The sequence below is a fragment of the Dermochelys coriacea genome, chromosome 3 (genome assembly GCF_009764565.3).
Source record: "Dermochelys coriacea isolate rDerCor1 chromosome 3, rDerCor1.pri.v4, whole genome shotgun sequence".
Taxonomy (NCBI): Eukaryota; Metazoa; Chordata; order Testudines; family Dermochelyidae; genus Dermochelys; species Dermochelys coriacea.
In genome coordinates this window covers 134,657,137-134,684,125 of record NC_050070.1, presented here as the reverse complement: position 1 = coordinate 134,684,125, position 26,989 = coordinate 134,657,137, and the positions used below count along the sequence as shown (strand labels likewise).

Genomic DNA, 26,989 nt, shown 5'->3' with positions numbered 1-26,989 from the left:
TTCTTGTTCCAAAGAAAGTCAATTCTGCCATTGATTCACTATGTGAATCTTCCAGTGCCTGAACTATCTTTACAAAAACAAGATATCTATTCACCATTGTAATGCACTGGGTTCTCCAGAGGAGAACTGTTATGTTTACATGGATGAAAGAAAGTGCAGGCTGCTACTATTAATATTTTAATCTGCATTTCAAGTTTGCAAAAACCTACAGAACTTCTGAGATTAACATTAATCACTTACATTTAGTTCAATGACAACTACATGTTCCCACATTCTGAAGGACTAAGAACAGGCTGTTCATAGTTGCTGGTTACTCCCTGAAATTTTTACAAGGGAGTTTAACATATAAAAACGCTTTAAAACCTGCCCTAATTTCAAGAAGGCCAAGGCCATTATGCAATCCACTAGCTACAAAAGTTTATTTTAAAATAAAAAACATTTCAGTCATAAGGCTTTGTAAAACAGCATGTCAAGTAGTTACCTTAATCTCTGCAGTGTAAGCACCTTGAAATTGTATGCTAACATGATCAGTATAAATTTACCACTTAATGGTCAGACTATTCACATACATGACAATAAATACATTCTTTACCAGCTATACCCAATACAGAAGTAAAATCATTATAAATATACACAAGATTCCCTTACTTGTACAAAGGTATCTCTGGTAACACGTGAAATAGAAATTGTGAAACTACGGATTTAATCATCTTTATTTTTAATCTTTGCCTTTTAGTGAAGACTGGCCTATAATTTTAAACTACAGAAAAGTTAAAATATAATTCTAAACACTATATACTATAGCTAAAAGACTGCATCAGTAAAACCAGTTTGTTGGATGGAGATGGCTTACATTCTTTTTCTTGGGGTGCAACCTCTGAGTATATAGCTCTTAAAATTGTTACCATGTGCTAATTGGGCCATACTATGCCATTCATTTTTAAGCAGAATTCCCCATTAAAATCAATGGGGAATTTTGCTTAAAAACAGATCACGATATGGACCACTGGCAAAAGAAAACAATACAGCCCACAGTCGGGTGTTTTTATGCTGGCTGTTAACTACAAAATCTATGGTGCATAATTCAACGTAATGAAGTAAAACAAAGTAGAATGAACAAACCTTTACAAGACAAAATGACTAAAGCACCTGAGATTTTCCTTTAGAAAGCCTAGTAGAGGTACTTTCCACAGGAGGATAGTTGTATAAAGGCATGATCCCTCCTGAAACAGTCTAAGTAGACACAATGTTTCACAACTGTAACTTTCATCTTCAAAATTAAATACACTACCAAACTATATTTAAGATTTGATCCATATTTTCCACAGAGCACTACATGTATAATTAATTGTGTACACTTTCTACATGAGAACCAATCATTACATTTTAAATTAAAAACTAAACTTCATGTGTACCTGTACTTCTACTGAAGTATACCTGATAAAATTAAGTACAAGTTTAAAGAATACAAGTTAAAGAACATTGTATGCTATTTGAAATTTGTGGTACCTAAGTTTTGATGTGTGCAGTATTCATACTTACAACAAACTTAATAGCAATTATACAGGTTACTGAAAATAAACAGGATAGGACAAAAACACAATAATTTAATAATAACCTGTTATACAGTCACTCAGTTTACAGCCAACCAGTGGTTAGTGTATCTTAACATTTTTTGTAGAAATAATACTTTAAGTGTTCTTTCATTTCCACTCTTGATATTGTGAGCTTGTTCTCAGGGAAGTTATGTCCATCTGTCCACTTCTCTGCAAGGTTAAAACTGCATGATTGACATTCTCCAATTTTTCTCTCCCATTTTCAATAGAACCAATGTAGTGCACTACAGAATAAAAAACTGCTTTTTAATTGCTTTGCTTTGATGCTAGGTGCTCATGAATTCTGCTTAACAATGGACAATCTGAACTCCCAGACTTAAGGGTAAAGGAGACAAAGAATTTAAACAAAGGCCTTAAAACAGAAAAATGTCCTGACGGGAAATGAAAACTTTTTTTTTCTTAACTATGTAATTTTATTTCTGCAGCATATCTAAGTCTAAAAATGATAAAGAGAATTTCTAGTTAAGATGTCAAAATTCAAGAAATGCTCCTTAATTCTAATGTTTCTCCTCTTCAGCACTTCCAACAATTACTGGTAAAGCAGCGTTTAAAATTAGTCATTACTAATTTAGTGATTTGCTTTGATTTCATTTGAAAATGAAGTTGCTACATGATCAAATTTAAGTACACTTCCCCCACAACTCTATAGTATGAATTTGTTGGACATTTACTGACTGAATAAGAAACCCAGTGTATCAGATTTTTGCCTTGTCATACCACATCTTGGCACAAAAAGAAAGGCTCCCATTGCCAATATAAGGAAGAAAAGGCAGGTTTGACTTTTAAATAGACTTTGTAAAAGTTTGCAATTGTGCTAGAAACTTAAACTTGGTTAACTGCACTAAAAAACCCTCTTTCCAACACAGAACGTACAGTAAGCTAGAGAACTCAGTTTTAATTAAAAATAATCATCAAGAAGAATACTCTTCTCAGTGCAAATATACTGTAGTGTTCAAAAAAAGTCAAGAGCACAACTATTAAAGTTCCAGTGTATCTTTACCTAATGGAATATTGCTTCACACACAAAAAACAAAGTATGTCAAATAGCTTTAAACAAATTCCAGTCACTCAAATTTAAATTTAGTTTTAATTTAAATTATAGCACAACTTTCTAGGTAAGCTAATTCTATGATTGACAATCTACTATATTTCAAAATAGTCGGGGGCAAAACTATGCAAATTCATTTGATGGTGGTAAATCACTTCCATAATGTAGTCAATGCCAAAAGAAAACCAACTATTTGGGGCAGAGTGGGTAGAGCACTTCCATACAGGCATCTTAAACAAAAAAATAAAATAAAAATCCTTAACTCCACAGTTCATAAGGGACTGTCCTGAAAAAACGTATGTGCAGAAAACTGCCCATGACTTGAAATCTTCTGCATGCCAATTAGCCCTTCAATGTGTGAGAGAAAACAAAAAACACACCAAAAAGCAAGAGCTCTAGCAGAGAAAAGGTGAGATTTTGTGGGAGGTAAGGGGACAAGTTAATTTAGCAATTCAAACTGTGCTTAGAGATGTATGTCCAGAATACTGTTTTCCAGCATTGTGCTTTTAGTTACTAGATGGGATTCCAGTGAACATTCAAGATAGGCATCTTGTTATACATTGTACAAAATTAGCTGCCTGTTACAAAAAATTTGGTAGTATTGGCCACAGTATTTTAGAAAACAGTAGCATGAAATATTAGATGTACAAAATAATTTTAATTTTTTTCTCCTCCTTAAAAAAGGCAATACTTTAAAAATGCCAGGCACTTAAGACAAAAATTCTCTCTCCAGTTCATATATAGATGGCCGACACGTTTTGTTCTTCATTCTACACAAAGGTATTGTGCAATCTCTGTTTTGACCTTCCACATCAATATCAAGTAATGAAGGCATGTGGGATTTAGTTCTCTCCTCAGTATCTGGTACGAAGTTAACATTGGGACCTACATAACTCTCTAAATAGTCCACTTCTGTATAGTCTGGCTTTATACTTTGTGGAAGAACCTGCCATGGATCTATTCTGCTTCTTAGAGAAGAAGGGCGAGGCCTTGATATAATATTGACAGCTCTTTGCTTTTCAGGTGACAGGTCATAGTGCATGCTTCTTTGCTGAACAGATGTAGACTGCAGAATCCCTGGAAGAATTGGCAACACAGAGACTCCGTTAGGTGAAGTGATTCCAGTAGCTAGATGGAGGAGAAGACAAGACAATATTAGATGATCACTTCTACTTTTGACTTCTTTGACATCTGGAAAAGCACATACCACTGACAGCAACTTTAGTGGTACTACCTGAACTACTACTTCACCAAAAAAGTTACACAGGCTGGCAGGAAATTAGTGATGCCCCGCAAATGCATGGCAGCATCAGAATAATGGTCTGACACAGTCACTCAACACACCAAGAATTTCTCTGAACCATATTGTTCCTGTGTTAGAGAATAAGGGAGCCTACTACTCATCAGTCAGAGAGTCATCAGAATTCAATCAGCTCAATAGAAGGATGAAATAAAGCTGAGAAGTTTGTCAAGTTTTGCCAAATCATTTTAAGACACACATGCAAGTTGGAAACCCTCAATTATTAAGGGGGAAAACAAATTTAAGGAATTTAAACTCAAAATCACATTGAAGAGGAATATTGTGTTGCAAAAGATGCTCTTTGCATTACAAAGGACAACGGTAGTATTAATAGTGAGTACAAAACTCAACATTTCTACTGGATACCAATAGATTAGAGGATAAGTGTTTTCAGTTTGGATATGTCTTAACAATAGCTCGTTAAATGTTCAGTGTGTGGTAGGACTCCTGTGCCAGTCAGGGAAGTAAAACTTATTAAACCTGTTTTCCTACGAGTTAATAAATGGACATCAGTAAAATGACAGTAATGAATTAGTCTCTGTTGACCAATTGCCAAGCTACATTAAGTAACAATTTCAGCGTTTCTTTCAGCCTATTGAAGCAATGATGCTGCAACCTTTATAGAAATACCCACATTTCCCATTATACTTGGCAATCCAGCTTTGCTTTAAGAACTACAATATGGTAAAACCACCTGAATGGAATCCTCAGCATCAATTTTAGTAATTCCACTAACACCACTGGTTTTGGTACATCCTACTAGGCAGCAGGTCCCCACAGACGTCTACTAAATCCTTAGGTGAAGCTATTTTGCTGTCATTATTGGAATTTATATTGTACTTCAAATGAAAGCCCTGTCCTCCCCACACACTGTAGTAAGATACTATTACTGATCACTACTTATTGATAATATTCAGTAAGTTATAATTCCATTAGATTTTCAGTTTGGTTTATGCACTACAGATAAAGCATCTCTCTGATATTCTATGTTACCCACGTGTACTCTGGAAAGTATTTCCATCTGACATGGTTCGTCTGTGACCCGATTGTCTCAATTTTGATGAAGAGTCATTTGGCACTTTTTCAGATTCTTGTTTCAGAGGAAGAATAGGAGACTGATTCTTTAACATCACAGGATCAGTGACAAGCATCTGCTTTACCCTTTGTTCCCCCCTCTTAGTTGCCGAAGTTTCTGATGAAAAGGCCTCAGTGGGAATGCCTGTGTCACAATCACTGGGAGTGATGCTTACAAAAGCATCTTCACCATCAGACTGAAGCAAGCATTTGGTGGAAAGGGAAGGCATAGAGAGAAGATTCACAGTATTTGCAGATGGACTTAGAGATGGAATATGGGTTTCTTCTTTTTTGGACTGCAATCTTGTAGGACTTCCACTCCTGCGAAACTTTGAAGCACGCTGAAATATTCCCTCCCGCTTCTTCTTCTCCTCCTTTGGCAACAGTTCGTCTGGAACCTGTGATTTGTTTAGCTCTCTAATATCCAAGCCCAAAGCTACAGATGCAAGGAGAACAGCACATCCATACAATATAGAGTCAGTTTTCTTTTTCTGCAGTGTTCTATTGAGACTGTTTGTAGGAGTCATTTGTGGAGTACTATTTGAAGAACTAGCAGAGGTTCCTTCTTCAAAGCTTTCATGTTCTTTAGCGTTTTCTCCCTGATCATCCTTCCAAAGAGGTAGATCAATATAAGCCTGATTTGGCAACTTCATTTGCTTTGGTCTTTTTGCATCCAAACCTTCAGGGAAAAGTCTCTGCTCTGTACAAACATCTATAATGTAAAAATATTGGAAGGTACTTAAATATTGCAAAATAAGACACTTTTCTGGCAAACTTGTACATGTACCTTAGGATTCCTCATTATTAAATATATATATATATACACACACACACACACACGTTCTGTGTCCCCCATATAGACACTTTTTGGCGGCTCAGAGGAACACACAGGGATAACTGTTAAGTCAGATTCAAAATTTCCTCAAATCAAAATCTTTCCATATTCTTTGTGACAAATATCAAAGAAATCTCTAGTAGTCAAAACAATAAAAGCAGTTTTTCAACAAATAGACTATTTTGAAAATATAAATCTAAATAGCAGCATTTTCCCATGATAGTTATAAAACTTGCTACATACTGTTAGTTAAATTTGAAAAATCTAAAAAAATTGACCCTTGTGAAAGTCTAAACACCAAACTGCCTCTGTATCTCTACTCAGCACACAGCTAATACTGGGTGGACTATAAATACTTTTTTACAGACTATAAATACAAATATTTTTGCTACTTCCATTTTCCTTTTGTGTTGAAGAACTTAAATTGCAGCATATTTCTGTGAATAGATTATTGTGAGTTGTATACATGACTTTTATACACACACAATCTATATCTGTGTACAGTGTGTGAAGGCTGTGGTATATGACCTGTTCAGTTGGCTCTGAATCAAAACTTGTATGAAATCAATGGGAGTATTTCCATTGAGATCAGTCGGCTATTAGGTCCACTATGAAGAAGTTTGATATTTCCAGTATGTATGATGAAAATGAACATGGAAGTTTTAGTTCTTTGGCTCACAGTGGAATAACAAATGAAGGCAAGTGATGGCTGCAGAATGTGTACTGGACTCTTTAGAAGGCAAGCGTGTAAAATAAGAAAGTGGATCTTTTCTATATGTGGTGGTAACTGTACGGGATGAGTCACAGTTCAAGTACATGAACTGTTATTCAGTACAGTTGGGTAGGCTGAGAGACAGTTGACAGTAAACACTGACCATTCAAATTAATGTTTCAATCTCAACTACTGAATATCCTGTCTTAGATAGTCAAGCTTAATTATAATGTTTTGCAGCTGAGTTCCATCCCCTCCCTTCCCTACTCTGCTCCCAACAACTTTGACGTTTTGCCTGAATGGCCTACATTTTTTTAAAAATTTCAGAATAAATTAAAAGAAAGGGATTTTTAGCTTGTTTTTAAGGGGAGCCTTGGAAGTACATCTGTCCTCAATTTTATCTTATTTAAAAAAATATCTTTGAAAAGATGATGATGATGATAAATATAGTTCTTGGGCTTTTTAAAATACCAAGAAAATTGTTTTGATTTAAATATTTCTTTGCAAAGTTAGCGAACTCCATTCCAATATTATACCCGTGCATGAGAAACAGAAAATGAAGCGAAGTTATTTTCATTGTTCAAATGGAGTGCAAATTCTAAAAATAGAAACAAAACACATAAATCTAATTTCCCTTTTATTAATGATGAAATTTACTAGATTTCATAAAATATTTTCAAGATTCCTTCTGTGTTGCTGATATTTTTAACCTGAAGTGTCTTAGTTAGTAAAAACAAAAACCTTCAAATTAAAACTGGAAGTTTGCTGAGAAGTCTATATGCTCATGGCCATAATAGATCATGAACTGTTCATGTGGAACAGATACAGATCAGGCTGTGCCTGCAAAACTTGGGCATTCTCTATGCAACGTCTGTAGACCATGCAAGCTTCTAAGCAATAAATCAGGAGGCATAAGGATTGCAGCACCTAAAATTTTTCTGTGTTTTTATGCACCTGAGAGATCTGTAGCTGAAGCATACTTCCAAGCTCTGCAAAACACTGAACAGAGGTTATATTATTATTGTGGAGAAATCTGAGTAGCAAGAGGGACTCTGGAAAGAGAAGTCTAGGTCTATGCAATAATTTTATTAAGGCTCAATGAGTAAAATATGTCTTTTCAATAAATGTTTTGAGATGTGAGTGAAGAATGGCCAAAGATTTCTCCAAAAAAAGGGAAAAAAATTGTATCTTTTTAAGTTCCATAATTTTAAGATTCCTGGCCTGATTACAAGCTTTCTAAAAATACATTTCTTGTGGTCTAAGACTAAGCATATAAATTTCAAAATGAAAGGGAGATTTATTGTTGATATTGGATGGAAGCATTTCAAAACTGGTCCAATCTGTGTTACAACCCTAACTAAGGAGCTTTTACTAAAACTCAATTCTGTAGTTCTATGCAACTAAAACATCAGGACTGGTAAATGAAAAACAATTGGTGGTACTAGAAATGGTAATACTATGGAACTTTATGGATTTCTCAATACAAACCAAGAACTACACTTACAGGGCAAGCGGTCAAGACAGACAATGATTACTGATAAAAAAAAAAATTAAGTCTTTGCAGAACTGGCATCTAAATATGTGCCTTAAATTTATATACTGGAATAGTTCAATGGACTATTTATGTGCTTAAAGCATAGCATGTGCATAGGAAGTGGTGCCTTAATTTGTATAATTTTATGGGAATTTCCATAAATTGATAAACAGCTCTTACCTTGGTCCACAAACAGGGAGGCTAATGGAACACCTTTCTGACTTTTCATTAAAATGGTTGACCAAGGATTGTTGCCATCTGAGAGAGGTCTTATTCTGAAATCAGAATAATTCTTTAGACACTGTACAGAACAGCATGTTTCTATAACTTTTTAAATGAGAACTAATATAGGTTAAAAAGAAAAAGAATGAATAACCAGAAGCTATCTATTCTATAGAATTTCTTTTCTTGTGCATGTTTAACCATGTACCTTTCAAAGTGCTCCAACAGTAAAAGCTACAGTGGCTAGGAAGTTTGTGTATAGTACAAGGTCTAAAAGTTGTTTGATGGGGGTTTATAAAATTCTTTAAAACGCAAACTTTTGTAAAAGAGAACTGGGCAAGAGCAAAGAGCAAGCACAAAAGAGGAAGCTGCATTTAACAGACATATGATTTTATGTTGATATTGTATGTTTAACAATCATGGAAGTGCCCATTCCAATTGATTGACACTTAATAGACAAAGAAATATACCCTGGAAAGGAGATAAATAAGAAGGATCTTGAGTGATTTATTAAAAAAAAAAATATGAAGAGTACCAGTGAAAATTCAGACAGCTGATTTCAACACTACAACAAAATGACACAACATTCTAAAAATGTATTGCCTTTCAAAGCAGTAAAAAAGGAAATAAATACTTTCTTTACCCAGCATCTAGACAGTCTGGAATTCACTATTGCAATAGGTACAGGCACAGTGCCCTTGACTGCCTCTTCATTTCCTCACTATTTCAGAATCCCAGTAGAGCCTGACTCCAAAGGAGTGGGGTTGGAGAGTGGGTCATTGAAGCCACATCAAAGAATCAACAAAACATCTTAAAGAATCAGGTACTGTAAGGTAAGTAACTGTGCTAGCATCTTTGAGTCTTTGTCTGCATGAATCCCATTTATGACTACCAGAAAATTCCCAGATGAATAAAATGAGGGTCTGAGGAATTCTAGCTACAAACTACCTAGCTAAATAAGGGTTCCAGAACTGTGTTCCCAAATCTGACTTCCAATCTAGTCATCACAATATCGGTCCTCATATTAAGCAAATATAAAATATAGCTATCATACCTCTCCTTACAATCTGCACGGTCCTTTGTTTGAACTGAGCTTGGTCCCCATGTGCAACCTTTCTTTTTAAAGCTTTTCTTCACGTCTTCAAATTCTTCTTGGTGGCAAGCTGTGCTTCTTCCCCAAGTCTTGTTGCTTTCATCTGAGGTTACTAGAGACAAGTACAGTATTTAGTGTTCATCAGAAGGACTATTACAGCCACTAGAAGAATCTGGATTTTAGCAAAGCAACCTTCTCCACTAACACTGCATCACAGTAGCAAAATCAAAAAGGTGCAACTTAAAAAGGAGATGATTTTTCCCCCACTGATGCCAAAATACAAACTGCATTGATCAAAATGATAAGCAAGCAAGGAACAATTTGAAGACTGACAAGAAAGGTGAAAATTAAAGAAAAAGTAGCAAAAAAGATCTTATTTTTCATGCTTCTTAAAACTCAATACCTTACATTTAGGTAATTCTTGTACATGAGGCAAACTGAGCATTTACCAGTTAATATTTTGTTGAGAAGAACTTTTTTAATGCAATGATATCAAATTCATTAGAATATCTCAGTTATGACCAATTACTGTGATTTTGTTTTTCATTAACCCAAAACAAAATATTTTATAATAGATATTTTCTGTTTAAGTACTCAGTCTGTCACTTAATACAAGTTCAGGTACAGAGTTAATACAACCAGCACCCTTTACAATTTATTTGGATCTTGCCTTTTTTCATAAACCCACTTGAAAGTGCATATTCACTTGTGATATCTACATCTTGCTGGTACACATATACATTGTTTCTTCGGCCATTAGCTGTATTTGTGTCTGCTCTGGAAATCACTGAGGAAAAATTAAGAGAATGCAGTAGAGATCTTAGTAATTTAATTTATTTGCAAAAGAGGGACTGATTCCTCCTTATACTTTTAGCTCTAGAACCAGAAACCCAGATCCAAAAGACATAAAATGCCTCCTGGGAAGCGCTAAGCAGTCACAGGAGGAGTAGAGAGTGATTGGCCCCACAGTTTGTGAATATTAATCAGTTAAATTAATTTTTGTGTCAGACCAGCCTCAGGTTGACAACTAGAAAAGTAAATTGACAACATGCTCACAACCAAGATGATAGTATTGACATAAGACAACAACTTTTGCCATGATAGACTGTCTTTAACAAGGTAAAAGTTTAGATGGTTTAGAATTCACCTATTTTTCCACTCCTCCCCCATCCGTTACACCAATTTAACTTGCTCTGCAGCATAGATGCTTGTCTTTGTTGAACATACTAGATATTCATAGAATATCAGGGTTGGAAGGGACCTCAGGAGGTCATCTAGTCCAACCCCCTGCTCAAAGCAGGACCAATCCCCAATTTTTGCCCTGGATCCCTAAATGGCACCCTCAAGGATTGAACTCACAACCCTGTGTTTAGCAGGCCAATGCTCAAGCCACTGAGCTATCCCTCCCCCCTACAACTGAGTTTTCAGGGTTCTCTGGAGACTACTTACAATCTATTGGTATTTTTTTAAAATTAGTGTTCAGAAACAGCTGAATTCAAACTTATGACTAAATTTTCTTTACAGTTAGCTAGGATTTCTTTCATTTTTAAGAAATTTAGATTTGGAAGCTTGCAATATTTATGAACAAAAGAGGTGTGATCAAATAAGCAATTGTTAGCTACTCTTGCTCAAAGCACACTCACTTGAATAAGTCTTCTCTAAATGAGGGAGCTCTGAAGTTTAATCAAGATTAAATAGCACTGGAGGAAGGTATTTTACATAGGTAGAAAGGGATTTACAGAGGGATGCGGAAATTAAGTTGCCTCAGCCAGATACATTCAAAAGATCTGAGAGCTTTGGCTACAAGCTTCGGGATCCAAACTCAAAATGAGAAAGTGTTCCATTTGAGGGAGACTTTTTGTTTAATACAGTAATTTTTATGGTCCTACAACGGGGAAACATTTGCTCAGTTAGACCCATCAATTGAACTCCACGCAGGCATATGGGTCTGCACTGGTGGATCTCCTTGAAGGACAGGGGCACATGACTGTGGGAGTTAGAATGTGTACAAATGCATATTATTTTCTGCCTTTTAAAAAAATTCTCAAGATTCTAGAGCTGGGCTAATACCTGAAATTTTTATTTCATTTCTATGTTGATTGAAGTACACACAGAAAATTAAACAGCACTCTTATTTTAAGATTTTGGTTTTATGAGACATACCATTAGAAATTTTTTTTTTGCCCTACCAAAAATATTGAAAAGATTAGCAGACTATATGAAAAATGGTATGCAGTAAGTGTAATTGGGACAGGTAATTGTGGTTTCACCCACAATTACAGAGCGTATGAATTCCAAAAACATCTCATGTAATCCGTTTTGTTTCATTTTAGCTGTCAAGTGATAGAAGTCCTTTATAACTTGGGAAGGTCAACTTAAATTCATGATACAGTTTGCCAGAGTGGCTATTAAGCTGAAAGTGTTGTCGTGAAGTTGAGAATAGATTAAACCTAAACAGACATGACAGCACTTCAAATTTCACATGCAAACAAGGTAGATTTAATAAAACCTAATTTCTCTTCAGGCTGTAGTAAAAAAAGCAAACGTCAACCACACTTACTATAGCAATTTTGAAAAGACAACCCCCACAATTTTCTCTTGCTGCTTTTTTCAAGCAATCTTGTGACTAAGATAAAGAGACAGGTTATACCTAACTCCTTCCTGTCCCAACCAGGCATGGGGAATCGGTGTGCTCAGAGTCTATAGAAGTAGATCAGCTACACCCAACAAATGTTCATTCTGGTCATTCTAGTAAAAATAGCCCTCCAGCTATAACTAACGACTACGAAGAAGAGACAATGATGAAAGGGTAGGCTTAAGATGGTGATGATCACCCAGAGGGAAAGAGCATATTTCTATCCAATATTAGAGGGAGCCCAGGCAGCTAGGTCCCAAGATCCAAAGGCAACCAGAGAAGACCTGATCCCCAGAAGGGAATAGCCAGGAAAGCGAGCCATATAGTTCTGATTAAGCACCAGAGAAAAGACTGCGATCTTTCTCCTCAGAGGATCTGGTGGGGGTAAAAGAGAAGACTGTACCATTCAGAAGCAAAAGATGACCTAGATTCTAGACTATTTCGGCACTAGAAAATTGTCCTGGGTTCATTGCTGATTCGTTGGGATGGACACTACATGACATGTTTGTCTCCTGGGAAATGACCCTGATTAAACAAACAGATTTTGCTTTACTGTTTATCCCATGCAGTGCTGCATTATGGCCATGGGCAGTCGGTCAGCCTGCTTTGTGCACAAGGCCAGACAATATTAAAATCAAGAAATGACTCATATATATTAAAAGATATTTTCTATCTCTAGATATTGTGTTCTCAAAAATCGATAGTGAGCATAACATCTTAAGTGTCTCGTGGACCAGTTCCTCTGCCATTCATAATTGCTACCTCATACTGCTATTTATACAGACAACTTCCCTACAGCAACCCCAGGAGCTGCTTACAAAGAACAGCATTTAGGTATTTAATAAATGTGTGATTTTCAAAAAAGAAAAAGGCACTTATCTCTTCTCCCATCTGTTCTCTTCCTTCCTTCCCTGCTTCCCATGTGCTTGGTTCCCCTTCTTCCCCACCAATTGGTGTTTTTATCCTTCTGAACATACTACGGCTGCATTATTCCCTGTGTCTTTGGACATTATGCTCCTGTGCTTGGTTGGCAGCTCTGGTCTAAGGACAGCTGATTTCCCATCATTCCATTTGGCAGCAGCCCCCTCTCACATGATACTTTGCCATTTATCATTAGCCCTTTGTTTATGATCCTTCAGTACTTCATTCAAACCAGATTTTTTCAAGTACAACATCCTTAAACAATTCAACATTTTACTAAAATTCAGATAAGTTACAATTTGCTGCATTCCTTTCAGCTACTAATTTTGAAATACTCACTAAAAAAGTTATTCTAGCAAGATTTTCTCTTTACCAATTCATGCAGCTGCTTGTTCACAGAACATCGAGGGGCCCAATCAAATTCATTTTCTTTACATCCACATGTAACATATTCCTTCCAATGTGTTACAGTGTACCTGTATAAAATGAGTGAGTGTGTTCATAATGGTTAAAAGAATAAATTGAAATGATGATGAAAACTTACGCTGTATAGCTCGAAGACGAGGAATTATTGTGGGGCTATTTGGTGGACTAGAGCGGTTACTGTTTAAGCTTCTTCGTTTATCCAAATTAGGGGAAGCTTGCACTGTTATTTTGTGCTGGAAATCTGTAGTGAAGAAAGCAACACTAGGTAAATTTCACTGTTCTAAATAAAGTTTATATTCTTGTATTTTTTCAGCATTTACCGTAATGAAATTTATGTAAGTGAATGTCATTAGATAAGATTTCTATTGTAACATAGAAAAATTCTAAGCCTACTGGTACAGTTATTGGTTTGAACTTCGAGTCATGTCAGTAGAATTTTACAGCTTCATTCTAACCATTTAATGGGCTTTTGGCAGTGATGTGAAATTAGTTTAGTGATTCAATGGGAGCTGAACTAAGAAATGTCAACATTACAAGCCACTCTGCAGCCTTGCTGGTGCTCAGTAGATTCAAAAAGCTAAAAACAGTTATTTTGTTTGGTTTCAGTGACCTTTATAGGTCACAGTTGAGACATATTGGCAGGGCATTGTGGTGAAGGCTATATTGGTGCTGGATGTGCTGTACCTATTACGGGAATAGTCTTAGGACTCCAGTCTCTAGGACTGTCCATCTGGCACCCTTACAAATACAGTACTTAATTCACACACAACATTAAAAAAATGCAATCAATCAATGGCAGGATTCTACTATCACTAACAATGTCTTTCCACTGCTTCCCACAGTCCTGTGAAGTCTACAGTGCCATCTAGTGACACCATTAGTACAATGCCATTAGTGAATAGATATTTTGCCATTAACTCCTGTAGAAACAACAACTTGATAAACCAGCAAGGTGATATATCCATTGGAGGTTTAGATGCCATGATGGTTACCTTTTGTTACATGCCCATGAAGCCTGAAAACAGACCCTGAAGTGACATCCTCTTTAGCTATTACTACATTTTTATGCACTACACACAGCATGTGCGCACACACCCCACACCAAACCTACTCTCTTTTTTCTGCTCACTGTGCTTACAAGTCAAACACTCTGAGATAAGTGTGGTCAACAAGGCAGCAGGTTAAGAAAATTAGTTATCTACAATACTGCCTTCAACCCAGTTGTTGCTTTTTCTTTTGCCTTCTACAAAACCTTACATCAACTGCATAGTTCCAGTACTTTTAAGTACTGAAATAAGTTTATGACAACTGACCTTTCTGGAAGGAGGACTGATTCAAATTTGTTTCCCACAATTTGGGAAAGATGATCACTGCTATGTTTACAAGTTTTGGTAAAATTCATTAATTGAATAGGGTAGAAAAATAAGTTTTACCCACACCTCTCAACTGCAAACACGGCCTACGTGTGTACCATATCTTTTAACTATAAAACCTGCTTTAAAGGATATTTCCTTATCGAATTAAATAACATTTTTTTAATTAGTAGGGGGGAATCAAGTGAAAACATGAAGTCCTCCTACATGGGTCATTTGCGGGATTTGAATTGTGGCCCTTCTCATCCCCACCAGAGACCTCTTATTTACATGATGACACTTTGTTAATAGGTTATACAACAACTGTTTGCTAGACAAAGCAGAATACTGAAGATCACAACTCCTAGGTTCTATTCCTGGCTCTGGGAAGAGAGTGTTGTCTAACTGTTAGAAACTGGATAGCTAAAGCACATACAACAGGCCTATTCATTCTGAGAGACAAGGTGACAGAGTGAATGAAACTTGGGTCTACTATATTAGAAACATGGGCTCTACTCCCAGGCTGGTATGGGGGACCTTCTTCTAACTCATTTGTAAAATCCAGGGCGTGTGATCCTAAAATTTGATTGCTATGTAGGGTGGAGGTGGGCACTGGCGGCAGCGAAGGGACAGAAGTGCACAGAAATATAAACACTAGCTACTGGAGGTTAGGCCAGATCTCATGATCCGCTGGCTCCAATTCAGTTCAGCTTCCTCTAAGATACAAGATGTTTTTGGAAGGGAAGAGTTTCTCCCTTATCTTTATTCAATTGAAATGAGAAACATTTTGCAAACTCTGGTACATTTGAGAGTTCCGATTTTATCCCTTAAAGGCCATTTAAAAGAAAAAAAAAATCAATAGCCATTGCATAAACTTTTTGCCATGCTGGTGGATTAGGCATCTTCAGGGTAACATACAATATCTAAATGTTTCAGACAGGGAACTTAAATCTGAATATTTAATTGTGAAAGGAAGATTTTGTATGGGAGGAGAAAAATTTCAAACCTGAAGGCAAACTAATTCTATGTCCATCTTTAAGTTTTAACCGGCTTCTTTTAAACTTTCCCTTCCTCTTCTTCACATTGGGCTTCTCTTGATTTAACTGGAATATCAAAATATTCAGCTCACGCTCCAGTACATCAATCTCACGTTCCGCTAACTGCTGCTCACGACGCTTTAGTAATTCTTCCTGAGATTTCTGCTGAAGAGCAGCCTTTGTCAGCTCTTCTTCGCGTGAACGCAGCTCCTGAGAATGAGATTTACATATAGATATAGGTAAATTACAATACAATTCTTTCTGCTATTAGTCTATTTAAAACATAGCATTAAATTATATATCCTTAATGAATTTTCTTGATACACTGTGTACATGTAATAAAAATACGCATTATATTCACAGCTATCAGGTCTTCAAAAGCCAGCTCTTTCTGCAGGCAAGCAAGTATACAAAAATTTCTTTCAGGCATCTATTTGCAATCACAGTTTATTTAAGCTTGGGTAGCGTTAGCACTATCATCAACACCACCATACGCTGTATGTAGAGCGGCTACACGAGCAATATTGAAGTGAGCTGTAGCTCACGAAAGCTTATGCTCTAATAAATTTGTTAGTCTCTAAGGTGCCACAAGTACTCCTTTTCTAGTGGCACAGCTGTATCAGTACATCTGTGCTGCTGTAAGCTCGCTACTTTAGACATGGCCTTAGCTCCTTTGCCTCCTTTTTCCATCTGTAAAATGATGGAACTTCTCCCCCTCATTTTTGTCTGCTTTATCTATTAACACTATGCAAGGTCAACAAAGCACAAATTAAATGGGTTAAAAACTGGCTAATAACAGGATCACAGAAATTAATTTTAAATGGGGAACTGCCATCCAGTGGGGGCATTTCTAACAGGGTCCCACTCAGCATAATGCTCTTCAACATTTTTACCAGGAATGGTCTTATATTTTCTTTCAGATCATTGATCCACTTTTTGTATTGTCTGCACACTTGAGGAGGGGTAAATAATGATAAGGACAGGTCAGATTTACAGAACGATCTAGATCAGCATTTCTCAAATGCGGCCACAGACTCATGGGCTGTGATGGGGTGAGGGTGAGGGGCAAAATTCCCCCTACTTGTTGCTCCAGGATGTGCCACCCTGGTGTTGATTGCTGGGGCCACCAGCAAGGGTTGGGCCTTGTCCCCCTCTGAAGACTGCTGGGACACAAAACTGAAGGATCAGGTGAGTTCCCCACCTTCCCAAGGGCAGCAGGGCTCAGGCTGCAGCCACACAGCTTAGGGCTCCATCCGCCGGCCACGGGGCTTCAGGCTCCAGCCCCCTGCTGCCACCCCTGCCCCCCACCAATCCCCCTATTGCCCCGGCGCCAGCTACCTCTCCTGACCGCCCATCCAGGGCTTAATTTCTCCCCAGGCTTGCCAGGGCTACGTAAGGCTGCTGTGAAAAGCGATACTTGTATGTTTGTTAATATCACATTTCACAACAGACTTACTAGCTAGCAATAAATAAATTGCAATGATCTGGATGTGTATACATGCATATTTATTTGTTTTTCCTAAAGTATTTTAGGAAAAATTGTCAGCGCGGCCACCAGCAAGAGTTAGCGGCAGCAGTCTGAGGCCACCAAAAATTTTGTCCTGAGAACCCCAGATCTCTTGGTAAGCTGTGTTCACTTTAACACAGCTAAATGCAAAGTCACACTCATCTAGGGACCAAGAATACAGGTCACACAGAGAATGTGGGGGATGGTATTTTGGGAAGTGGTGACTAAGAAAAGAACTTGGGGGACATGGTGGCTAACTCACTGAACATTCGCTCTCAGTGGGACACGGTGGTTAAAAACAAATTGTGATCCTTGGATGTACAAGTAAGGGAACAAACCATAGAAGTAGGAAAGTGTTATTGCCATTGTATACTGCATAACTGAGGCTATCACTGGGGCCATTAATAGAATAGAGTCCAGTCCTGGCACCCATACTTTAAAAAACGGAAAAAGAAGCAGCAAACAGGGGAGTTTCAGAGGGCATAGTTGCAGACCCTGTGCTTGAAGGTAAAGGGACTTGGTGAGTAGTGTGTTTAGTTTGTCTGCTTTCCATGAAGGTTGTTTAGTTTAGCTATGGACTCCGGAGCAGGTCAACTGAAATAGGACTGTTTTCTTTGCGTCTCAGAGTGCGATAGGTGGCTAGGGTCCATGGGTCTCTGATCAGCCCAGTGTTTGAAGTCTTTGAGCAAATAATCTCTCCTGGTTAGCGAAGGGGTGAAGCTGAGCAGCGAGGGCTTGTCTACATTACCCACAGGATCGATGGGCAGCAATCGATCCAGCGGGGGTCGATTTATCGCATCTAGTCTAGATGCAATAAATTGACCGCCGAGCGCTCTCCCGTTACTCCATCGAGCGAGAGGCGCAGGCGGAGTCGACTGGGGAGTGTGAGCCGTCGACTCACCGCAGTGAAGACACCACGGCGAATAGATCTAAAGTACGTCAACTTCAGCTACTTTATTCACGTAGCTGAAGTTGCGTAACTTAGATCGAACCCCCTACCCTCTGTGTATTCCAGGCCTGAATGTTGCTATAAAAGCCAGTTGTTAGGTGAACTTCTGAGCATGCAAACTGGGGAGTTCTGAAGGGAGTAGGAGAGGCCGTCTTTATAGGTGCAGTTTTACACTCAATACTGTGACGGCCAGAAATGGATCAGTGCTTGTGACCTGCAATGAATGTGCTAGGTTTTCTTTCCTGCCTGAAGCCAGAAGAGACTTCCTATGTATGAGGTACAAGTTGATGGCTGGGCTAGAAGAAAAGATTGTTGGACTGGAAGAACAATTACAGATACTGCTCAGAGAGGCTGAGCAGTTCCTGGACAACCAGATTCAGGAAGCATCATCACTAGCACAGATTCAGGAAAGTCCTATGGCCTGAGTTATGCAGGAAGTCAAATCAGAAGATCAATGGTCCTTTCTGTCCTTAGAATCTCTGTAAAAGGCTATTGACAAATTGGAAAGGGTTCAAAAGAAGAGCTACTAGAATGATTTGAGCTACTAGAATGATGTAAAACCTGCCTTATGACCAGGTCAATCTATTCCTTTATTCAAGAGAAGATGAGAAGCAATTTGATCATTATTTATACATATCCATATGGAGTAGATATTTTGAATTTTAGACTGCTCATTAATTTAGCAGGCAAAGGGCAAAAGAAACTAGACAAATTCAAACTAGAAATGAGATTTCTCTGGAGGAGACTCAAGCTAGCCAGCTAAGCTCAGACCCAGGTTGTTGGGTTGACTTGAGAACCCAAGCAGCCACCTGACCTGCAATATCCACACTGCTATTTTTAGTGTGCTAGCTCATCTCACTTCAGCTGCAGCGTAGACATATCCTATATACACCTTACTATTATTCTGTAACATAGTAGTAACAATTCTTCCTGGAGAAAGGAGGAGTAAAAACTAAAGCTCTTTTGTTTTGTCTTTACCATTTATATAGACTAGTGGTCCCCAAACTTTTCAGGGTCATGCCCCCCCCTCCCAGCAGGAGCCAGGAGCAGGGCCATGGCTCCGGGCGGGGAGGGTGGTGGGAGATGACAGAGACATGGCTGGGGCCACAGCTGGGGGCAGCCAGATGCAGGGCTGCAGCAGGGGCCAGGTGGGGAGCCAGGGCTCACGGCTGGTAGCAGGGCCGGTTGTTACTCCTTCCCCATCCCCCGGGATGCTGGCCCAGGCCCAGCCATGCCCCCGAACTTTCCTCTGTGGCCCCCCAAGGAGGGTGCACCCCACATTTTGGGATCCTCTGATATAGACTGATAAAGGTAAAAACAATGGTTTGTATTAATTTAGTTCCACCCTCAATCTTGAACTGGAACATCCCTGCTATTACTGTATTGAGTCTTAGAACAGCAGTTCTCAACCAGGGATCCAAGAAAATAAACCAGAGAGTAGGGCTAATATTAGATTTGCTGGGGACCAGGGCAGAAAGCTGGATCCCAAGCCCCACCGCACGGTGCTGAGGCTGGAGCCCGAGCTACTTAGGTTCACGGGGCTCCGGGTAATTGCCCTGCTTCCTACCCCTAACACATGCCCTGTCTTTTAATCTACTAGATATGCAGAAAAACAGTAATTCTGGCACAGGTGGGCCGTGGAGTTTTAATAGCATGTGGGGGGTGGGGGAAGACCTCAGAAAGAAAAAGGTTGAGAACCCCTGCGTTAAACTACAAACATCCCCATGTTTTGTTGTACCATGTAGTAATTCTGTAATGAAGAATATCATCCATCAAGGACTAGGAGACTTTTTTTTTGAACTTGCAACCCACAATCAGGATTTTAATCCTTAACTACTTTTCCATCCCTCTGATTGTTGTTCCGAAGTGCTGGAAGGCATCATGTTCCCCTATGGGTACCAGCCTCTACACTCTTTGCATGCCTTACAGATTTCCCTTCGAACATAAATGTTCAAAAACAATTGTGATCTAACTTTTTTTTTTTTAATTGACAGGTTTCAGAGTAGCAGCTGAGTTAGTCTGTATCCACAAAAACAACAGGAGTACTTGTGGCACCTTAGAGACTAACACATTTATTTGAGCATAAGCTTTTGTGGGCTACAGCCCAGAAGTGGAACATCCCTACTATTACTGTATTGAGTCTGTAGCCCACGAAAGCTTATGCTCAAATAAATGTGTTAGTCTCTAAGGTGCCACAAGTACTCCTGTTTTTTTATTTAACATTTAAATGTATTCTTTAAAAAAACCCACCTTACTCCTTCAGGGCCTGTGTGTTCCAGAAACTGATCTACTTTTTAGGACCAACGAACGCATAATCATCATCACTTTCACATGTCTAGTTCTGTCTTTCAAAAGTACAGAAAAATAACTGCATATAAACTGGAGTATTTTTGTTTGATTTGGTTTTGGTGGGGAGTAGAGGGCTTGTACCTCTCTAAAGACCCACCGCAGTCCTACTGCATGAGATAAAATCGCTATAACTAACACCAGCAAGAAGTTTAATCATGCTTAAATTTTTTTAGAGAGCTCTCTTTGACCATGTTGCATGCAAACTTCAAAAGAAAAGAACATTCATCAATACATAAGTATGCCACTGTTCCCTCTCCAGAATTATGTTCTTATACAGGTTTCAGAGTAGCAGCCGTGTTAGTCTGTATTCGCAAAAAGAAAAAGGAGTACTTATGGCACCTTAGAGACTAACAAATTTATTTGAGCATCTTATACAGTTACTTTATTTTTGAAATTAGGAGAAGAAGGGGAAAGTAAGAGTATTTGAAACTTGAGATGAATTGGGTGATAGTTAACAGGTCTTCAAACCTCTTCCAGAAGATTTACATATTTCAGTAATTATAATTTAGAATATGTGTGAGATAAAAATTTACGAAATTTAAGAAGGCGGCCACATCTTCCACCAAGGACAATTAAAACTCAAAATTAATTTGGAGTTTACTTATGAAAAAAAAACCTAGGTCTGTCCCTACAATGAATTCACACTTCTAATATTTTGGAATACTAACAGGAATTCCAAATCCATCTACTTCTTTAAAAAATAGTAGCTCCTCAATTGTCCTATTCCCTTGTTAAAATTACTGCGTTTGCAGATAGAAAAATTCACTCACTTTTTCCTTGGTCCTTAGTTCACTGAATATCTGCTGAATTTCCAATTTCCAGTCGTCTTGCATGGAGTGGAAAGATTCTTGAGGCATCTCAGTCATAACTGCCTCCTCAATGGCAGTAAGCTGTTCAAGAATTAAGGCAAACGATGGTCGGATATGAGGATCCTGCTCCCAGCATTCTAAAATTCATCAAAATCCCATCAGTTCCACTATTGATAGAATCTTAGGGGGATTATTTACACAATGCATGAATTTCAAAATATTTGTTATTTATACTTCAAAGTTCTAATGATTATTCCCCGCCCTTAGTATTGCCTAGTTTTATCATTGCTGGTATAGGGCATGCTTACCTACAAGTACATCAAGGTTTTTAAAAGGTTATGAGAAGTCAGATTTTTCCAACATAACCTCTATTTTCAGGATGTGAAGCAGCAGAACTGCCAGAACAGAGTAGTTAAGCTTATTGAGCTAATCAAAAAACTCAAAGAACTCCATATGGACACTGTAGCATTAATGCACAGTTGTCAGGGTCCCTCAGTCTCTCTGTGGAGAAGGAGAGAGAAGCCCAGCAGAACCTATGGAAGTGAAAAAGACTATGAGGTAACAGCTAGCAATTTCCCCTCCCCGCAAGAGTTCAATCATCTTGATTTTGTATTTTACCTCTTGTGCAGTCTATATTTGGTGGACATTGTATCTAGTTAATTATAGAAGAAAAGAAAACAAACCAGAAGAATACAAAGAATACAGAAGAAATAATTCAACCACTGCTTAAGGTGGAGATGCATCTTTAAAAACGATATGGTATATTGTAGTGTTGCATGGCTTACTCAAATGGGTTAAAAATGTCTTAGTACTGGATTGCCAAGAAAGGAAAAACCACTACATCATACGGAGTTAGCATAGTACCAAATGAAGTGTTTGAGTTGTGTAATTATTATAAATCATAAGAAAAGCATAGATATTAAAACACATTTACTTCTAGGATAAGTAGAGAGAAGCAGCACAGGTACCTTTCATTAGTTTAGCAAATGGTTCAGGACAGGTGGATGGAATGGGCAAGGTAAGCTTATTGACAGCTACTCCATAAGCCACAGCAAGACCATCAATGCCACGGTAAGGAACTTCTCCTGTAAGCAGTTCCCACAGCAACACTCCGTAACTATAAAGCAAATTTTTAAATAGTTAAGTTTATCTTCTGAATACCAACACATGGTTTACTCAGGGACAAACAAGTCAGTACTCTGTCCAGTATGTAGTCCCACAGAGAGAGGATAGTCTCTCTCTCCACTATCATTTGTCAAAATCTTCAGGGGACTATTCCTCCTCACTTGTTATCTTCTCTCTGATAGCAATTAGTAAAGCTGGATATGCTGGTGAAATGGATGGGCTGTTGTAACCATATCCTACCTAAATCACTGTCACTTTGCTGCCAGAAAAAAGAACAAAAACAAAACTATTAAAAAAAAGATTTTGGTTCCAGTCAATTTTTTAATCAGATGCCACCACCATGTAAACCTTGATGGAAAAGGAAGAGATTAAGCACAAAGAACAGATGAGAACTAAAGAGTTCTACTTCAAACAATGAAGTATCAAACTGATCCCTGGACAATTTATCCCATTGGACACCATTTTGTTTTTTGAATTAAAAGCAGCTTCATTTGAGAACTGAAGTTTCTGCATCCCTACAGCATACTGCAGAATGAGCCCCTAACTTTTTTTCCCTTTCATAAAATGTACAACAGGATTGAGCCATTACATAATTTCATTTTGCCAGGCTGGGCAAGGGAAAATATTGCCTACTGTTAAAAGCAAGGGAGAAAACATTTCCTAAATGTTTCCTAAAAGTTCCCTCTCTTGATTGTGTGTCAGGGACCAATATACCTGACATGGCTAATTAGATTAGCCAAAAGAAATTCTGATACAAACTCCACCCTAAAATTAAAATGATTTCACTCACTTTACTTCTCCGACCTCCAGTAAATCTCTCTTGTATTGAGCATGTTTAATACTGGCTGGCCTATAGGCACTACCAGAGTAGAGTCCTATTGCATTAGGCACTGTACAAAGAAGTACATGGTCGCTGCCCTGAGGAGCTTACAATCTAAAACAGAAAAGACAGACACAAGTTGGAGAAAGAGCTATCACATACAAGCAGAGTGAACAATATGATGACCGCAAATGTCATGTTCGTTCCACAACTTTTTTTTGGGGTGGCTTTACTTAGGAGAGGATAAGGTAACGAGGCTCAAGTTGGTTCCTTATTTGTAGTTCCCAGTTCCTTATTCAAAGGCCAAAATTATTTAAAAATACATCAATGTAGGATTAAATTTTTAGAAATTTCATCAAATTCATGTGACTGAAAGTAATAAAAGTTTAAATTACTACCTACTTATTTACTAATTAAATAATCAAGTAAGGAGTTGGGTTTTGACTGGCTGGTACATAACAATATACCAGGTCACCCCAAGTGATATGCGCCTATGACTGTCTGAAGTAGCTGGGGCATGCTACCCTGACCTGAAGCGTAATTCCTGTGCAATATGCTGCCACATATCACACACCTCACTTTCATTTTTTTCCCCATGGCCCTCAAATAAGGAATTGGGATTTGACTAGCTGTATGAGAAATGTGTCTCAGATCATCCCCAAGAGATATGTCCCCACAAACATCAGATTGTTCTGAAGGAGCTGGGACATGACACTTGCCAACCCAAATCTTTGTTCCTTCGCAATATGCTGATGAATTCCAGACCTCCACCTCTCTTCCATATTATATATGGAATTTGAATAAGGAACTGAGTTTTGATTAGCCGTGTATGACAAAACAGGTTCCAAGTCACCTCAAGGGACACATTTTGGCAACAGTCAGACTGTTCTGAAAGGAGCTGGGATATGCTGGTTTCTGACCCAAAGCTTCATTCCTGAGCTTCGGTCCCCTACCCACTTCCACTTAGAATATGGAATTTGTATAAGGAGCCAGGGTTTGACAGGCAATATGATAATATTAAAAAAAAAAAAAATTCTCACCTAAAGGTGGGTGAGATGTCTTTTAGTAGACCAACTTCTGTTGGCAAGAGAGACAAGCTTTTGAGCTTACATATAGAGCTCTTCCTCAGGTCTGGAAGAGCTCTATGTAAGCTCAAAAGCTTGCCTCTCTTGCCAATAGAAGTTGATCTACTAAAAGACATTATCTCACCCACCTTGTCTCTCTAATACCCTGGGACCAACATGGCTACAACAACACTATATATCTCACCTCAGGTGACATTTCCCCACCACTGTTAAAATGTTCTGATGTAGCTGAGGCATGGAACTCCCTGAATTGAAACTTTTTCTTTGTGAAAAATTGTGACCTGTGTCACCATTCCTCCCCCTAACACACATACAGCCTTTACCAGGGCAAGAGCAGCAGCTAATGGGAATTTCAGAAGGTGAAGCTGTTGATTTGTTCATTCTCTGTGAGTGTTGTGTGGCTGGGCTGCGGACCCCCGACTTGGCCAGGTGAGACAGGTCTCTGCGTTTCATTAAGGGCCTTGTTGCTGGGACACTTGAGGCTTTGAACAGAACCAGCATTTGAAGTTTCTGCATAGCTATTCCCACTAAGTTTGCGAGGGAGGGAGCTGAGCAGTGAGGCTTAGTATATAAGACAACCGCCAGGTGAACAGGAGTGGCAAACTGGACCAGGGAGCCTGAGTCCAGTTTTAGGTCTGGCTATACGCATAAGAACAGCCATATTGGTTAGACTAAAAGATCCATCTAACCCAGTATACTGTCTTCCAACAAGAAAAGGAGTACTTGTGGCACCTTAGAGATTAACAAATTTATTTGAGCATAAGCTTTCGTGAGCTACAGCTCACTTCATCGGATGCATCCGATGAAGTGAGCTGTAGCTCACGAAAGCTTATGCTCAAATAAATTTGTTAATCTCTAAGGTGCCACAAGTACTCCTTTTCTTTTTGCGAATACAGACTAACATGGCTGCTACTCTGAAACCTATCTTCCAACAGTGGCCAATACCAGGTCCTTCGGAGGGAATGAATAGAGACAGATTATCATCAAGTGATCCATCCCCTGTCACCCATTCCCAGGTACTGGCAAACAGAGGCTAGGGACACCATTCCTGCCCATCCTGGCTAATAGCCATTGATGGACCTATCTAGGTAGCTCCCTTTTGAACCCCGTTATAGTATTGGCCTTCACAACACCCTCTGGCAAGGAGTTCCAGAGGTTGACAATGTGTTGAGGGAAAAAAAATACTTCCCTGTGTTTGTTTTAAACCTGCTATGTATTAATTTCATTTAGTGGCCCCTTGTTCTTGTATTATGAGGCGGAGTAAATAACACTTCCTTATTTACTTTCTCCACATCAGTCATGATTTTATAGACCTCTATCATATCCCTCCTTAGTCACCTCTTTTCCAAGCTGAAAAGTCCCAGTCTTATTAATCTCTGCTCATACAGAAGCTGTTCTATACCCCTAATCATTTTTGTTGCTGTTTTCTGAACCTTTTCCAATGCCAATATATCTTTTTTGAAATGGGGCGACCACATCTGCACACAGTATTCAAGGTGTGGGCATACCATGGATTTATATAGAGGCTACATGATATTTTCTGTCTTATTATCTATCCCTTTCTTGATGGTTCCCAACATTCTGTTCGCTTTTTTGCCACTGCACATTGGGTGGATGATTTCAGAGAACCATCCACAATGACTCCAAGATCTTTCTTGAATTGTAACAGCTAATTTAGACCCCATCATTGTATATGTATAATTAGGATTATGTTTTGCATTTATCAACACTGAATTTCATCTGCCATTTTGCTGCCCAGTCACGCAGTTTTGTGAGATCCTTTTGTAGCTCTTCACAGTCTGCCTGGGACTTAATTATCTTGAGTAGTTTTGTATCATCTGCAAATTTTGCCACCTCTTTTTCCACATCGTTTATGAATATGTTAAATAGGACTGGGCCCAGTACAGATCCCTGGGGTACACCACTATTTACCTCTGTCCATTCTGAAAACTGACCATTTATTCCTACCCTTTGTTTCCTATCTTTTAACCAGTTACCAATCCATGAGAGAACCTTCCCTCTTATCCCATGACTGCTTATTTTGCTTAAGAGCCTTTGGTGAGGGACCTTGTCAAAGGCTTTCTGAAAATCTAAATACACTATATCCAATAGATCCCCCTTGTCCACATGCCTGTTGACCTCCCTCAAAGAATTCTAGTAGATTGGTGAGGCATGACTTCCCTTTACAAAAATCATGTTGACCATTTCTCAACAAATTATGTTAGTCTATGTGCCTGACAATTTTGTTCTTTACAATAGTTTCAACCAATTTGCCTGGTACTGAAATGAGGCTTACTGGCCAGTAGTTGCCAGGGTCACCTCTGGAGCCCTTTTAAAAAATTGGTATCACATTAGCTATCCTCCAGTCATTTGGTACAGAAGCTGATTTAAAATGACAGGTTACAGATGACAGTTAGTAGTCCTGCAATTTCACATTTGAGTTCCTTCAAAACTCTTGGGTGAATACCCTCAGGTCCTGGAGACTTATTACTGTTTAGTTTATCAACCCTGTAATAGTCTTGGCCTTCACAACATCCTCT

General features: G+C 38.5%; 1 protein-coding gene across 4 annotated transcripts in view; it reads right to left on the bottom strand.

The window, feature by feature from the left end:
* Positions 1-402: 402 nt before the first annotated feature.
* The window catches only part of MAP3K21 (mitogen-activated protein kinase kinase kinase 21), a 60,916-nt gene continuing 34,329 nt past the window's right edge, over positions 403-26,989 (bottom strand). Inside the window, exons 3-11 of one of the 4 annotated variants that reach the window (XM_038397847.2) lie at positions 22,388-22,536; positions 21,381-21,556; positions 15,775-16,015; positions 13,535-13,657; positions 10,105-10,221; positions 9,396-9,546; positions 8,300-8,394; positions 4,962-5,750; positions 403-3,792 (exon numbers count right to left, since the gene is read on the bottom strand). In XM_038397847.2, coding sequence (XP_038253775.1) covers positions 3,374-3,792; positions 4,962-5,750; positions 8,300-8,394; positions 9,396-9,546; positions 10,105-10,221; positions 13,535-13,657; positions 15,775-16,015; positions 21,381-21,556; positions 22,388-22,536 — 2,260 coding nt within the window. In that variant the 3' untranslated portion in view covers positions 403-3,373. The remainder of the gene's footprint in view (positions 3,793-4,961; positions 5,751-8,299; positions 8,395-9,395; positions 9,547-10,104; positions 10,222-13,534; positions 13,658-15,774; positions 16,016-21,380; positions 21,557-22,387; positions 22,537-26,989) is intronic. The other 3 variants (XM_038397848.2, XM_038397850.2, XM_038397851.2) reach the window with 3 other exon arrangements.